Raw genomic sequence first — 17428 nt, 5'->3', positions numbered from 1 at the left:
GCTCCTGCCAACCTAGCAGTTCCAAAGGAAGAAACTGCAAGTAGATAAATAGGTACCGCTTGGGTGGGAAGGTAACATTTAGTCATGCCAGCCACACGATCACAGAAATGTCTCTGGACAGCGCTGGCTCTTCGGTTTGGAAAACAAAACATCTACCATTGCAACAGGTGGAATTTATGTGTTAGGAAATCTTGTAAATTGTAGGGAACTCTGTAGAGTGCACTGTACACTTCTGCGAGATCCCAGCCAGTTAGCTGGGCCAGTTAGTTTTGCCTGCACTGCAACAGTGTCTTCACAATTTCACTTCACCATATCTTCACAATTTTCTCCTTATGAATGAATAGTAGCCATTTACTTATATGGGACAAAGTAAAATATGGATTCTGTTGCGGTGGGGGCGAAACATGCTTCCTGTTCCTGGTAACCTCAGTGACCCAAGACACGGAGTATCAAGCCTGCCCATACTTTCTTAGCACTGCTCTTTCACCTGCATTGTCCTATCTTGGATTCCACTTCTTAAGTCAGTCTTAAGCGTGATGGAAAATACTATAAATTATGGAACTAATGTTATATAAAATAAGAAAACCAAGGGAAAGTAGTAGTGTTTCTAAGTTCTAATTTTCCTTTGCACTACTGGCAATTAATACATTAAAGTGACTTCTGTGGACTCACATGTATGAGCAATTCCTTCTAGTGGAAAGTATATGAGAATGTAGATGCAGCTTCTTGGAAGATTATGAACACATGACTTGACTCCCCCCTCTGGGTATATTTTGGAATGTCTATAATTGGTGCTGAGTGAACTCTGCCACAGAATAAAAAGACGACAAGGGAAGGACCCTCCAGACTTCAGAGACAGACAGACAAACATACGGATTAAGTACAATTGATTTTATGCCAGAGCCTTCTGATAGCTACTCAACAAAGTGGCATTTTGATGCTCATCAATACGGCATCAGGAAAAAAGCAGTCACAACGGATTCAATCAGAATTCACTAACTGGAAGAAGAAAGTTGACAGGTAGAACCTACTCCCATCTTTTACAAATAGGGATTCCTTCCCCTCCAACACATGCACACATACCCCGCAAAGCGCAGTTCCCAAGGTCCCAGCTATATACACCATGTATACAGGAATCATCGCACCAGCCAATGAAACAGGACGACACTAGAATGGAATGTGAGCTCTCTAGGCACACAGCAATGTTACTCAACAATTCAGGACATAAAACAGACCAGAAAGGTGCACTCTAACACAAATGTACAGACTAAATGTTCATACATTTTGCTTTTTAGGCTAAAAAGCAGTGCTCTGGGCAACAGCCAAATGGCTCACACAAAATACAAACTTATGCATATATTCATCACTTTTTGTTTCCATTCACCTTCCCTGTTTCCCTCTGTGTCAGGGATCCTCAATCTGGTGCCCATAGGTGGCATGGTGCCTGCCAACACCTTTCCTGGCGCCCACTAAGGGTTTTCAGAAAATGGGCAGGACCAGGTGGGGCTTTTGCCTAGCAAGACTTCTGATTGGCCATTGGAGATTTGATTGGCTGTGCAGATTTTTAAAGATACTGCTTTGGCAGAAGCTGCCTCCACAGCACAAGGATCTCCATGCTGTGTCAGTATTTCAAAGGTGCTTACAGGCTTCTTCCTGAGAATAGTCATATTGGCTATCTCAGGCAATCAGCAATTATTGTGAATATGATGACATTGCGATAGTTACGGTATCAAACAGGTTTGGCTCCAGGATGACATTACTGAGGGGAAACCAAGTCACCTGAGACTGAGGTGCTTCCTGGACCGACAATGAATAAGCAAACACTCTCTCCTTTACAAGTCACCCCTAAAAACACCAAAAGGGGGTGCTTTCAGCTCAGCACCAGAAGACAGCAATCTGTGTTGGGGCAGTCTAAGTTTTGCATAGCAACAGCCTGTTTTCCCAGTAATGGGATTTTCTTATACCATGAAGAATGTCCTCAACAATATGAGGAGTATCATTAATAGCAACAGCCAGTTTTCCCAGTAATGGGATTTTCTTATGCCATGAAGAATGTCCTCAACAATATGAGGCAAGGTCCTTTCTCAAAAGGTCCATTCTCAAAAGGTAAAGTCTCATGTCCCAAAGGGCTCTCTCACCACTCTCTTCCCCTTGGTAATATAAATGTTTCTCGTGTAATATATTATCGTCCACATGTGTTTCCCTGTGCTACCAAATCTCAGTGAAGCCAAGGCACCCACCTTTTGAATTAAAAAAATATATATACACAGCCTAAGGGCCAATTTACACAGTATGGTGTATATAGTTCAGGTCTGGGGTCTCCACCCTATGTTCCGTGTAGGAATCACACGTGACTTGGGGCTTCTCCGTTCATGTGCACATGGCGCCTGATTCAAACCATGACTACAGTGTGCATCAAGAAGGGGGTTGAGCCCTCCCCTGTGTCATTTGCCTGACCTGAAATAGTTCTGGGGGCCACTGGGAAAACAGCATGGGGGAGGAAGGCTTGAAGCCCTTTTCTCCACATGTCCCACAGTTGCAATCCAAATGTGGCAAAGCACATGCACAAACTGAGAATGTGCACCTCATGTGTGATCCCAGATCCAAACTCTGTACTCTGTACAAGTGAATCAGATGGACCCTTCCCACTATGGTTTTGGTTGCCAGCTGGAGAGAATGGTATTTGCTCTGCAATGCTGAGTTAGTCACTGCCACTAGGCAGGATCTGCTGCTATTTCTGTATAGTCGCTTTGATCGTTTTAAAATCTGATTTTAATTGTGTTTTATGTTTTATTTTTGTAGATTACTATTTAAGCTACAAAAGCAACTCAAGTGCACCACGTACATAATAAAGAAGGGGATATGTGCACCTAAGCAAGGTGCCCTTGTAAGCTTTCTGTTTCCTGTAAATAGGGGAGATCAAGATCTATACATTTCAATAAACTCTATCAGAGCTAGGGACATATGGGCATGTCCTTATTTGTTTCTTTTTTGTTTTTGTGTTGTCACTTTGAGCTTTTTTCATTTCTGTGGATGATATTTTAATTAATTAATTTCGTTTATAGCATTTGTATGCCAACAAGGTTCGGTGGGTACAAAAATAATGCTCGAAAAATCTTTAGCAGGAAAATTTTGGTGCAAGGAAATAAGAAACAGCACAAAAATTAACCCTTGGGGATTGAGATCACACAATGGAAAAACAAAAATTAACCAGAATTTTCAAGCCAATGTAGTATGACTGTGAAATTCAACACCATCCCTAATTCAGAACACCCAGTACTACAGGGAAGCTCATTCTAAGAAAGATTTAGATCATGTGCTCTGTACAGTTCTGCAATCACAGAACGCCTTCAGGTTTTAATAAGTCATCCTGATCTTAACAGACCAGGATTGTCGGCTCTGAGCTGGGGAATTCCTGGGGATGTTGGCATGGAGCCCAGAGAGGGAGGAGTTTGGGGAGGGAAGGGCCTTAACAGGGTATGATGCTATAGATTCCATGCTCCAAATCAGTCATTTCTCCAGAGGAACTGACCTCTGCAGTCTGGAGGTCAGTTGTAATGCCAGGAGATCTCCAGGCCCCACCTGGAGGATGGCAACCCTATAGCAGACTGAGGACTATAATAGTGCAGGGGAAAAACTGACTATATTTTGTTCCAACAATTTACCTTGTGCCACTAATATTAATAACAGAATGATTTCAGCAATTCCTCGTGATATTGCTGTTTTGTTTCTCTGCTTCCCTGTCATTGGTTGAAGTCGTGGAGCGAAGGAATACTACCTCACTGACATTGATGCCATTCCTCTCCATGTAGGCCTTGTCATTCACCTGTCCACCTTCCATGAATTCCATGAAGAGAACACGCCTTGTTGAGAGTTCCCAGTAGATCTTGGGGACCTGAAACACAATACCAAACTCTTAGTATTAACCCACGGCATGAAGACAAGCAGGTGTGCAGAGGTTATGAACCAACCTATAGGCACCTTCTCAAGTAAAATAGAAAAAATGTTTCTTGAAGGAAGACTCTTGACAACGAGTCATGACACGAGTAAGCATTCCGTCTTGGCTTCTGAACAACCACTTTGTTGTTTGTTTGCTTGTTTGTTTGACAGACAACATGTGATCAGAATGTTAAAAGACAGGATATGAGAAATGCTAAAAGTGTAGAATGGCCTTTTATATTCTATGGTTGAGACTGAACAGAAGATCAGAACAAAGGCCCATGTAATCCTGCATTCTGTTTCCACAGTACCAGCCAGATGCTGGTGGGATAGCAGTAGGGATGCCAGCCTCGAGGTGGGATCTGGGGATCCCCCAGAATTACAGCTCATATCTAGACTATAGAGATCAGTTCCCCTGGATAAAATGGATGTTTTGAAAGGTGGACTCTATGGCATTGTACCCCACTGAGTCCCGTCCTCCCCAGGCTCCATCTGCAATTCTCCGGGAGTTCCCCAACCTGGATATGACAACCCTAACCCCCTTTCCCCTGCTGGTGGCCAAGGAGGACCTGGCAACCCTAGATAGCAGATGCTAGCACTCCCGAACTGAATGAATTAATGACAAATGGTATATTCAGTGGAAAGTTCTCTGAATGATTCTGCAGAATCATGCTTGTAGAACAACTGCATAAAAAAGCTTTTTTTGGGGGGGGTAGCCCAGAAAAACAGAGGTGGGGGGGACTGAAAACAGGAGGGGATGAAGAAAGTAGTGATGGAGAAGAACCTGGAAACAGGAGGGCATGCCAAAGGTGATGGTCAGGGCAAGTGAGAGAGTAAAAATTGGGGGCTAGCAAAGAAGACTGCATTTGTCTTGAGGGTCTTCTGCTTGTCTATAGAAACTTTCAGTAAATGTACCCCTTGCTTTGTCAACGGATAGACATGGTGTAACTTGTCTACTGCCTTCAAGTCTACTGTTTCAGTAAATGTACCCCTTGCTTTGTCAACTGATAGACATGGTGTAACTTGATTAAGTCTACTGCCTTCAAGTAAGTCTACTGCCTTCAAGCTTGAGCGTGTCCAGAAGAGGGGAACCAGGATGGTGAAAGGGTTGGAATCCAAGTCTTATGAGGAAACGCTGAAAGAGTTGGGTATGTTTAGCCTGGGAAAGAGAAGGCTTAGAGGGGACATGATTGCAGTCTTCAAATATTTGAAGGGCTGTCATGTAGAAGATGGAGCAGATCTATTCTCTCTTGTTCCGGATTGCAAGACTAGATCTAATGGGTGGAAATTACAAGGGAGTCGATACCGGCTAAATATCAGGAGAAACTTCCTAACTGTAAGAGTGGTTGAGCAGTGGAACAGACTGCCTCGGGAGGTGGTGGATGCTCCTTCTCTGGATGTTTTCAAACGGAGGCTGGATGACCATCTTTCGGGTATATCGTAGGGCTATCTTTTGGCTATGCTCCTGCAGAGTGCAGGGAGTTGGACTAGATGACCTGCAAGCTCCCTTCCAACATTATCTGATTCCATGATTAAGTACAATCCTATGCATATTTTAGTGGGCTTAGACTGGAGTTAGTCTGCACAGGATTGCACTGTTAGTCCTCAGATTTCCAACACTGACTCTTGGTTGGCCTCCTTTAATTTCCACTTTAAAGAATAGTTATACTTGAAGTGGCTTACACAGGATTCCCAGGAGGTCTCACAGCCAAATATTGACCCAACCCATTTAGTTTCAGTATGACAGCTGCATGATATGCCCTACAATCATGGCCTGGTAAGGAATCCAGCCCCTCATTAGGCTGTAGTGTTCCTGGTCTTTTCAAACACATATGCAGTTGCTACACAGTTCTGAAAAGGCAACATTCACAGTAGAATCCTAAGCAAACATGTACCCTTCTAAGTACTTTGAAGTCAATGAGCTTGGAAGGATTGCCCTGTCAATCTCCCTACTGAACAAACAAAAAGTTGGGGAATTTCACAGAAGAAATCAGGCTGTGGTCACACGGCAAGCTTATCCCCATTTATTCCCACAATAGATTTGATCAGGAATATTTTTTCCCGCATTGGGATGTTCACACATCCCTCCCCCAACTGCTTGCATCGCGCAATGATGTTCCGGGCACCGTCCAGATAGCTGCGCTGCCCAAGCAGCGGTGGTGGAGAGCAGGGCGCTCTGTGCAGGCAAACTCTCACCTAGGCTTCCAGCTGAAAGCAAGCCTTGAGGGACCTTCCCCCCTCCCCCGCCGCCGCCTCTGCTCCCCCCTCCCCCCGGCTGCTTCTGGTGCTGTGATCCTGGCTGGGTCTGGGGAAGCACGTGGAGTCTCGGGGCACCCAGAGGCCTTTGAGGGGGGGGGAGAGTCAGATCAGGACCTCCAGGCGAGGCTCCCCTCCCTGCTGCCAAGTCCTCCGGCATGGCTTCTCATCTCCCTGGCTGCTGGGATGACACATCGCTTCCCAGGCTGCCCTCCCTCCCTCCCTCGCCCGGGTCCAGTGGAGGAACTTGGGCTGCCAGCATTATTTACACATGGTCCTGCGCAGCCCAGCCTGTCTCAGGTTAATCACCAGCCCCAGAGAGAGCATGAGAGGGACTCTCCTCCCCACCCCCCACCACCTTTAAAGGGGCAGCAGCAGGGTTTTTTCCCCCCAAACAGCAAACAAAACTACCCGGCCACATACAACGAAGCGCTTGAAGGTTTATGCACATTGCTCTTGCACACAACGTGAAGGACGAGAGGGGAGTCACCTTCTCTGCCCACTTTCCCAGCACCAGAGGGGGTGGAAAGGAGGTTTTGGTGAAAGTGCACAGGATCGGGGAGGGGGGGGCAGAAGTGGGCACTGGAGAAAGGCCAATTGGAATGCCGTTTGCTTGCTGGAAACCCAAGGAACCCAGGGACCGATGGAGGGAGCAGGCGAGAGAGGAGGGGAAGAAGTTGTGCGCTTGAACATTTATGCAATGATCATATTCAGTGCAGGATTGCTCATGCGCTCAAAGGAGGAAGCTGGGGGGGGGGCTCACTGTGGCGAAGAACAGTCAGACGACCTAATCGCAATTATTGCATGAGAGATGGCTGTCCAGATAGGCAAAATCACGGATTTAAATCACCTGATTTTCCCGGAGCAGGAAAACGCGGTAGAAAACCGGGAGGATTGCTCGAGTGAGCCAGCTTCAGCATGGGAGGCAGACTGGCCTGTCTGATCAGCAAATTTAAATGCGAGAGGGAACAGCAGTGAAACCCGATCAAAACAACCCTGTGACCACACCCTTAGTTACCCACTGCCAACAGTCGGAGGGGAGATCAAGAAGAAACCTACGTTCCTATCCACTATTCTGACAAGTTAAATGCTATCACTCTGACACCATTCCAACAACAAAATGGGAATTTAGAGAAAAGTCTTACCTCTGATCTACAGATAACGTTCAGAAGTTTTGAGCAGCACTAGAGGGATAGACTCCACACCTCACTAGTAAGGCATGTGTCATGAGTACACAGCAAATGTCTACTGTTCTGTCCCCATCATTAACAGTTTCAGGGTCAGTAGGGCCAGGGCCGGCTCGCCCACTAGGCGAACTAGGTGCTCACCTAGGGCACACCGGCCCTCAGGGGTGCCAAACTGCGCCCCCCCGCCGCCCTAACCGGGCGATTGCCTCCGCCCGAGCCCGCCAGCCAGCTGAGCCTGCCCCGCGAGGTCCGGCCCCGGAGGAAGCAGAGCCCAGCCGGCCGCGCCTGAGTCAGCGGCCACCTCCCCGCCCCTGTGCCCAGCCCCACCCAGCCCGTGCCCGGCCCCACCTGCCTGACGTCGAGCCCGTCCCATCCGCCCGGCCTGCCCGGCTTGCTGCCTCGGCGGCGGTGGCCCCACCCTCTATAGCCGTCCTGCATGGAGCCGAGCTGGGCTGGGCTGAGCGCACGCCGCCGCTGCCACCCCTCCAACAGCCAGAGGCGCTGGCGCCACCGCCCTCCTCCTCCCGCCCCTCCTCCTCGCCGTTGGACTGCTGCTGGCACCCTGCAGCTCAGGTGACCGAGCGGCCAGGCGCCGCCATGGGAAGGGGCCGGGGAGGGGAGCAGGGCCACGTGGCAGCTGAGCCCCCCTCTCGACGAGAAAGAAAAGAAAGGCGGCACCACAGCGGGGATCGAGGGTCTCTGCCCGCCCCTCTCGCGCTCTGTCTGTCTCTCTCTCTCTCTGCACCCGACCGGGGTGCAGGAGGCAGTGCCGCAGCTCACCCGCCCTCCCCCCTCAGGGGGGAGGAGGCAGAGGCGGCATGGTGGCGGCCAGCGGGGGGGAGGCGGCAGCGAAAGGGTCTCCAGGCCCCACCGGGAGGTTGGCATCTGCGCCTTGCCTAGGGTGCAGAAACACCTTGAGCTGGCCCTGAGTAGGGTTGGACAAAGCCCCTGTCTTAAACCTTGAAAAGGGGACATGACTCAGTGATAGAGTGTCTGCTTTGCATGCAGAACTTCCCAGGCTGAATCCCTGATATCTCCAGTGAAAAGGATCATGTAGTAGGTGATGTGGAAGACCTCTGTCTGAGACCTTGGGGAGCCACGGCCAATCAGAGCAAACAATATTGACCTTGATGGATTCGGTACAAGACAGCTTTAAGTGCTCATGTGTCCAGCTCTAGAGAGCCATTCCCAGAGTACCCAACACTGTTGAACCAAAGGCCTTTCCCTGAATTCACACAAGGACATTCCATTATCAAAGTCTTGTGAAAGTGGATTTGGACATGCTGTATACCTGTATGGACCATGCTGGGCATGTTAGATAGCCTGATCCTTCCCGGGGTTGCTAGTTGTTTGCATGTGTCTGTATCATAAAAGCAGCTCTTCAGGAAACAGGCTACATTTTTATTTCTTATGCATCATCAAAGTAGTACATAATGATAATCTGAATTTCAACAGCATCCCTCTGAACACAGTCAGGCCGACAAGCCCCATGCACAGGCCATTTTATCAGCCTTCAGGCTATCACAACAGAAATGGCAAGGGGAAGGAAAGAACACAGCCTCACAAATATGAGGTTTCTCACAGAAATCCCAGGAGATCATTAAGTCCCTTACTGTAGACGTGACACTTTTATTAAAGTCAGGACATCTTCTCTTCTGTCAATGTGACTGATGGTCAAGGATCTTGACTATTCCACTACTCTCACTGTTACACAGTGAATAGCAGTGAATTCCCACATCCATAATTTTGCACATGGAGATTTCATTTATTACAGGCAATTAACGCTTCCCTTATATATGTTGTTTCTTCCAACAAGGTTGTTCAATACACCTAGATAATAACCATATATGGGAGAAATGGTGCCAGTAATATTGCCTCATCATAGAATCACATAATTGGAAGGGACCTCCAGGGTCATCTAATCCAACCCACTGTACAATGCAGGAAATTCACAAATACCTCCCCCACCCCACCCCCAGTGACCCTTATTCTATGCCCAGAAGAGGGCAAAAAAACCCCCTCCAGGATCCCCAGTCAAACTGGTCTGGAGAACAATTGCTTCCTGACCCCCAAAGTAGCTATCAGCATTTCCTGGGTATATAAAAAAGGGCCACAAGAACTAAGCACGGAGGCAACCCTTCCTGCCCTCCCTTCTCGTGATCATCATATCAAAGGACAGTCAACTTGTGATTTATGTACACTTTAGAAACTTAGTGCCGTCCTACAAAGTTCTGTGTTTGTCTGTTACAATGCCAGCATTATCTTCTTGCAGACACTATTTTTTGTCCCAGAAGTACCATCTACAAATACTGACCCGATTAACTGGAGCTGAGTGAGGCTGCAACCGGAACCAAAACTGAAATGTGCATTCTCCAACCCAGAGTCTCTGGTTGAGCTGGGGATGGGACTAATGCTGGAGGCTGGAATACCACAGATAAGGCATTCTACTCTGCTGAACAAGCAGTGGCAGAAGGGAAGGCTTCCTTGTTTATTCTTGGCCTAGATAAGCCAGACATGTAATAAACTTTGCCAAACACAGTGGCCATTTCCCCCAAGTGAAAATGGCCTCCCAGAGCTGCACAATATGAAGGCCTGCTTTCATTCCCTGCTTGGCTTAAAATAAGTTATGGGTGCCATTTTTGATCAGGGAACATCCCTAACTTCCACCACTATCCCATCCATATTTCCAGTCCCAGTCACAGAAGTCAGAAATTATGTGCACTTTGGCCTTTTGGCTCTTCTTGCTTCTCACATATCTTACACGACACCATGTTTTACATCAATTCAAGCAAACTAAAATTATGAAAGCTTGAATACATACACACAACCAGTGAATAAACTAAGGGCTCAGAAGGTTTGCTTCATTTCATAAACACATTCAATTTCCTGAAACCTATGAAATTTGAAGCTCAGAATGAGAAAATGTACTTTCAGATATTGATTCAAGAAATAAACTTGAGTTATACCATTATTTTCAAAAACGTGTTATTTGCTAAGATGGAGAGGGATAAAAAAGTCAAGTAAATAAATATGGGTTCTGCTAGTTAGTTTTGTTTATGGTTACTATGCTACTTTCAGCCAAATATATTTAGCCAAAAGCAAGCGCTGCTGAACTCAGTTTGGTGAGTTTATTTTGACATGTGGGTGCAGTATGCCTTTATTATGATGACCTAATCCTGAAAGCAGAAAGTTGCAGAAAAGCAAATATGTACATATTCGCTGTAGGGTTGCCAAGTCCCCCTGGGGGGTGGGGAAACCACCACCTGAGAGGCCTGTTCCCCGCCGGCGTGGATCAGGCCGCCCAGGGGGACCCCACCCCCAAAGCGCGCAACATGCCTGGCGTGAACATGTCACCTGGAGGTAACGTAATCATGTCGGGCACGTTGCGGGGGGGACACTCTGTCATCTGAGGGAAAACTCCATGGTTTTCCCTCGGATGATTGTGGCCCCGCCCCCAACGTGCCTGACGCGATTACGTCACTTCCGGGTGATGTGACTGCGGTGTGCGCACAAAGTGCATGCACCAGGAAACTACAGGGGACATCCGGGAGTCCCCCCACTATTCCAAAGGTACGACTTGGCAACCCTAATTGGCTGCAATGTTTCATCCATATGAGTTGGTATGTTTAATTTTGACCACTGATGAAGATGGCTGTTGAAACACATTTGGTTTTTTGTTGCCTATTTGCCAAAACTAATGGATTTTATGCATTGCAATATTCCCTCTATGCTGTGGAGTCTTGTGAGCAAAAATTCTACTTTGTGAGCTACTGGCATTAAAGTTGTGAGCAAGCGATTTGGCTACTGCATAAATTAGTTTGCTCTGGAGCCATCCTTCCTGAGCGAAGACAAAAATGTGTGAGCCGGAGGCTAAAAATTTGTGAGCTAGCGCACACTAATTCAGCTTAAAGGGAACACTGATGCATTGCAAATGTATTTACATTTATAGAAACTTCTGTTTGATATATATTATGAATGTTCCTTGTTTGGTTGGTCTATCTTACTTTTTGTAAGTATTTTGTAGGGTGTTTTTCAATTGTGTTTATACAACTTTAGCACAACAATGTAAGAGGAGCCCTGCTGGAGCAGACCAGTGGTCCATCTAGTCCAGTATTCTAATTCACACAATAGCTAAGCCAACCAGTTGTCCTGAAGCACCAATAAGCAGGGCAGGCATACATATATATTTCTTTTTCGCCAACCTTTTGCTTTCAGGCTTTGTTTTTTGTTGCAGTTGTTCCCTTTCTTTTGGCTGTATTCTTGAAGCATTCAGTGTTGTCAGTACTTATTGCACTAATTTCAACCAATTCCCCACTCAGGACAAAGGAACCCCCCCCCCCCCCGGTGCTGGTACTCCATATTGGTGAGCAGTGCCACAAAAAAGCCCTTGCTATTCCTTGATAACATAAAAGGGATCTTTATTTTATAAGACATGTCTTTAAATTATGAGATTTTCTATTTCTTCATGATAATGCTGAGGTCAACATTCTTACCTGTATCCACAGCAGCCCATAAGAAGCAGCTGGGAAGTTTTTTTTAAAAAACCTAGCCAATCAGCTCTTTGGCAGGAAAAGGGTGTAGGCAGGAGAAAGAACTGATTCTGGCCTCCTCCCATTCCTCCTTCCAAATGGCTGATGGACAGGACTTCACTTGTTTGGTGTAGTGGTTAAGTGCACAGACTCTAATCTGGGAGAACCGGGTTTGATTCCCCACTCCTCCTCTTGCACCTGCTGGATGACCTTGGGCAAACCATAGTTCTGTCAGAGCTGTCCTTGAAAAAGAGCAGTTTCTGTCAGAGCTCTCTCAGCCCCACCTACCTCACAGGGTGTCTGTTGTGGGGAGGGGAAGGGAAAGGAGTTTGTCAGCCACTCTGAGACTCCCTTGGGTAGTGAAGGGCGGGGTATAAATCTAATCTCTTCTTCTCTTCTTCTTCTTTGTTAATGGACTTACCGGGCAGAGCCTGGTTTTTGTTCTAGCTTGGGAACTGCACCCATAGCACTTGCTTGCACACATGGTTCTCCATTCCATTTGGGACCAAACTCTAGAGTCCCTTTTATTTTATAGTTGTAAGACCACCAGAGCCATTGCATGTGCTAACCTGGACTCTTACCCCAACCCTATCTGCTATCAACGCACTGGGATCTTAAACCCATTGATCCCAAAGGCTGTAGCTTATTTCAACCCTGAGTCAACATTCATCCCAGTTTCAAAATTTACAGTGGCAGTCAGTGGTGGTTATTAAGCTATGTATAAAGCTCTGTCTCTCGCACAAAGTCTTTGGTGAGGTTAAATTATTCACAGACGTTTGGCCCTAATGCCAGCACTTGGAAACAATTTATCTCTGGCTTTACAAGCTCAACTGGGTTCACAGCAAGAAATCTACTTCCCTGCTGGGCTATTTTTATTTCTGGAGAGAGAAAAATTATTTATACAGGGACTCAACTCCCCTGTTGCCTTTGGGGTTGATGAAAACGTCTTGGAATCCACAGGTTGGACGGGGAAAATGTATTATTTAGCCATTTTTGCAGCAATTTGTTATTATTCCCCAAATCGATATTGCAGCAGTTCTTTAACCCAGCAAGGACGTGATTGGCTGTCTCCATGGGGATTTGCGCCACACTCTCCTAGTTGTTGCAGCAGCGGCAGCCACAGCTCTCTAAGGCACTCGCCCAGGCTCTTGAGAAACATTTGCTTAGAACAAGCCATCAACCTTCGGCCTTTTGTGCCCTTTTAAGGCCTGCTTGCTAAGCGTTACATGAAAGGACTGCTGCAGAGTGTCACTGCACGGTGTTAATGTTCATAAAGTGCTGCCCCATGCACAGACCTCACAGAACAGGTCTGGGAGCTAGGGCATCACACCCCTCGAAACCCTTCACAACTCTCACTGTGGGCACACCAGCCAAGTGAAAGGAAGCACAAGCTGAAACTGAGTCCAGTCAGGTCAGAAGTGATGCTGACCAGGAAAGCTAACGCTCTAAAGGGGATCTGAGCTACTGACTTGGGACAAAGTCAGAGTACTGCTGGAAGATGAGGTGAAGGTTTATGGGGTACTCTTGGACCCAACCGTATTGATGGAGAAACAGGTTGGTACAGCTGTTGTCATCTTTATTTAATTCATAAATTTCCCCCTCTTCTGGACTCAACTGACATGGCCACACTGATCCATGGGTCTGTAACTTCTAGACTGGACTACTGTGACATGAGGCATACAGGACCCTTGGAAGTGTCAACGAGTGCAAAATACAGCTGTCCACTTGCTTACGGAGGTCATTCACTCACTGGTTACCTATCTTCTTCAGGCCTCTGTGACAAAGCAGTGTTGCATGCACTCCACACATGCAGCTACCATTCAGTAATGGCAGCTGGGAAGCACAGCTCCAACATACCTGGTATACATGTAGTGGAAGTATAGTCATACTGATGTATAGGTGTATTGCAGTTACACTTGCCAAGTTCCCACTGGGGGGCAGTGGATCTCCTGGCCCCAGCAGGCCCTTCCTGCCACCACTCAGCTGGGCAGCAGAAGAAAAACAGGAGGAATGAAGATCAGCATCCCAGCACAACCAGAAGTGATGTCAGCACATTTCTGGCAATGCTCTAGCAACTGAGCCAAAAGTCTATGGTTAAACCACAGAGTTTTAGCTAAATCCTACAGCAGTGGCAATGGTTCCCTCCATGGTGAGTCTCCCCACAGTTGCCAGCCTTGTGCCAGCAACCCTAGCTGCAGTGCCCAGGGACCGTATGATTGAACTGGACTATCTGCATAAGGCTCATGAAACTGCTACAGGCAGCTATATGTTATAGATCAGTGCACCCTTATGGAAATGTACTATGGAGGAAACAACCCTTTCTAGTTTTGCTTTGTTTTCTATTTTTTTAATTCTTTTTTTTTCACTGCCAGACTTTGCTCTCATTCTAAGGTCTTATTCTAAATTCTGTTCTGTCCTTCTGAAGACAACAATGGCCCCTGCCACACGGCAGGGAAAAGCCTCTTTAAAGCGCGGCTTTTAAAAGCCGCGCCAACGTTGACACGGCGCGGCGGGATCACACAGATCCCCCGGCCGCGCCGCCTTTTCTCCCCGGCGCGATCAAACGCCGGGGAGAAAACACGTCCCGAACGGGAGCCGGCTGAACTGCGCATGCCCGAGCATGCGCAGTTCGGCTCCAGGCCGGGGTTGAGCCGGCGCAAGGGAGCGCCGGCGATCAAACGCCCGGCCTGAAGCGCGCCAAGGAGTTGAACCACCGAGGTAGGTGGTGTCAACTTGAGGCGCGTTTTCTCAGAAAGGGCCAGTTTGGGGGCGGAAGCAGAACGCTTCCCAGATGTTGTGGTGTGATCGCGCTGCTTTGATCCGCCCCCAAACTGGCCCGCAACTGGCCCAAATCGCTGCGTATGAACGGGGCCAATGAAAGGTGCCTTCTGATCACCCAGCAGTTAAGAGTAAGTTTAGAATGTGCAGAATCTCCACTGAAATCAGTTCCAAGGAGAAACAACCATTCGCAGAAGATGACTAGGAGCAGGGAACAGCAAACTAGTAGAATGCCTTTTACTCCACATTAATATTTTGAACTTTTCAGAAATGTTCTGCATCCAACCATACACATGCATAGAGATGCTTCTATTGTGTGGCTCCCCCCCCCCCAATTTTGGAAATGCATAACAAAGATGAGGCCAGTACCAGCACCAGCTGTGCAAGTTATACAACTGGCTTTCTGTGGTCCACAGAGAAAATGCATCTGCTTTTTTGAGAAACACTTCCTCTGTTTTCATTCTTAGCATTAAGCAGAATTACACTCTCCCGTGCTCTTTGATTTCAGTAGTCTTAGATGGATGTAACTCTGCTTAGCATTGCACTGTGCTGGCAACTGCTTTGCCAAAATGTCCTTAGCTACATTCCCAATTCTGGCATGACATTTTATAGTTTCATCCCAGTGCAAATATTAGCATGAGCAGAATACGACATTACAAACAATTTTTTTTCTGTGTTCCTTCCCATATAGCAAATAAAGAATGCACAAGCTCTGCTGAATGCCACACGCACCCTTGTGGATGCACATGCTTGTGTATAGATATATAATGTGCACATGTGTACACAAGCAAACCACTATTACCTTCAGAAAATCAAAGCGTTTGAGCATTTGAGCCACCTTTTCAGCATTCTTCCCCTCATTAAGGAAGTCCAGCTCCAGTGGCAAGTTCTTCTTTGCTTCTTCTACTAACCACAGGAACTCAAAATCTGGGAAGATCTGCTTCACAGCCAGGAGGAGGACCTGAAAGCAAGCAAGCAAGCAACTAATAAATTTCCAAAGAGCTTCGGAATCAACTGGAAAGTGGTAATGCAATGCCAAAGAACAACAGGAAGCCAATGCTGAGAGTCAAACCAGAAATGATGGCAGCAATTCCACGTGTTTAAATTACCCCAATCATATGGAATGAGAGAGCAGGGGGGGTGACTTTAAAAATAAAAGAGCTGTGCAAGTGAGAACCCTGACCTCCCCAACAAACATTCCTGTAGCTCCTCCAGAGTACTTGTCTTTTCAGCCGAACTCCAACCACAGAAGTTTATTTTATTTTACTTTATTTACTTCATTTGTAGCCCACCTTTCTCACTGAGACTAAAGGTGGATTACAAAGAAAATAGTTCAATCGGACAGCGAGGACCTCCAATAAACAATGCAGTAGGACAAGGATTACAGAACAGAGGGAAAAGCTACACAACAAAACTGTCTAGGTGCCATAATGCAGCAAGAAGTTACAAAGACAGAATACAGTGCAGTAAAGGAAGGTGATGCGTACAATACACATTGCAATAAACTACAATTCTCTCCCTTCAAAAAGCAGCCTTCTGAGCTGTTGCAAGATACTACAGTTTTAATCCTTTCATAAAGAATGCCCTCCTGAACATTTCTGTTTTGCAGTTTCTGAGAAGCAATAGTAGGGCAGAGACCTTTTTGACCTCTCGAGGCAGGCCATTCCATAAGGTGGGAGCCACCACAGAGAATGCATGCGAATGGGCAGTTGCCAATCTCGCCCATTTGCAGGGCAGCTCTGATGAGTGAAGTTCTCATAGTGCAGCACGGCATGAGGGGTGATGCTGCAGATATGTGGGTCCAAGGCCATTAAGAGTGTTTTGGGTGATAACCAGAACTTTGAATTGAAGCCAGTAACTGATTGGTGACCAATGGGGTGTCTGTAGAATCAATGTGATATGTATGTTCCGCCTAGCACCTGATGGTAACCTGGTTGCAGCGTTCTGCATGCACTTGAGTTTCCAAGTTGTCTTTAGGGGTAGGCCCATGTAGAGTGCATTGGAATAGTCTAGCAGCAAGACAGCCACAGTATGGATCCATGTGGACATGTCAGCTGAGTCAATGACAAGGGCCATCTTCTAGGCTAAACAAAGCTGGAAGAACGTTGTCTTTGCAGCTGCCTTACCTTGCTTCTCCAGCAATAATGATGGATCCAGAATAACCCCAATGCTTTTAACAGGGTCAGTGTGTGTACATGGGCAGACCTTTAAGACCTCAGCCTTCCCCACCAGCACTGCCTCCCTCTTATTTATTTATTTATTTATTGTATTTATAACCCGTCCTCCCCACAAGCGGGCTCAGGGCAGCTCACATTGCCTGGCACAGTGTGCCAAGGTTCATATACAGTCAAAACATTTAAAACTTAAAATATTTAACACTGTTAAAACTTTTAAAACATTTAAACAACCAACAATTTCCGATTAAAGTGCACTCAGTGATTATTAACCAAGATGGCGTAACATGTCATGCAGGCTCAGGCAATTACAGGCTCCTAGGCGGTTTGGCTCGATCTCACTGCAGCCAGCCTCCACCACAGATATTAATAGTGGTCGTTGATGGTAATGTGGGCGGCTCCTAATTGAAGGCCTGGTGGAAGAGTTCCATCTTGCAGGTCCTGTGGAACTGCACAAGATCCCGCAGGGCCCTGATCTCCTCTGGGAGCTCATTCCACCAGTAAGGAGCCACCACTGAGAAGGCCCTAGCTCTAGTAGCCATGAGCTTGGCCTCCCTGGGGCCTG

General features: G+C 46.9%; 1 protein-coding gene across 1 annotated transcript in view; it reads right to left on the bottom strand.

The window, feature by feature from the left end:
* ADCK1 (aarF domain containing kinase 1) overlaps positions 1-17428 on the bottom strand; it is a 177481-nt gene that overhangs the window by 30827 nt on the left and 129226 nt on the right. The window contains exons 6-7 of the mRNA XM_015418358.1: positions 15492-15650; positions 3779-3895 (exon numbers count right to left, since the gene is read on the bottom strand). Of these exons, the coding sequence (XP_015273844.1) occupies positions 3779-3895; positions 15492-15650 (276 nt within the window). The remainder of the gene's footprint in view (positions 1-3778; positions 3896-15491; positions 15651-17428) is intronic.

This window comes from Gekko japonicus, unplaced genomic scaffold, assembly GCF_001447785.1.
Source record: "Gekko japonicus isolate JY-2015 unplaced genomic scaffold, Gekko_japonicus_V1.1 scaffold3, whole genome shotgun sequence".
In the NCBI taxonomy this organism is placed as follows: Eukaryota; Metazoa; Chordata; class Lepidosauria; order Squamata; family Gekkonidae; genus Gekko; species Gekko japonicus.
The sequence above is the reverse complement of the archived record's forward strand: the minus strand, read 5'-3'. Positions and strand labels throughout refer to the sequence as shown.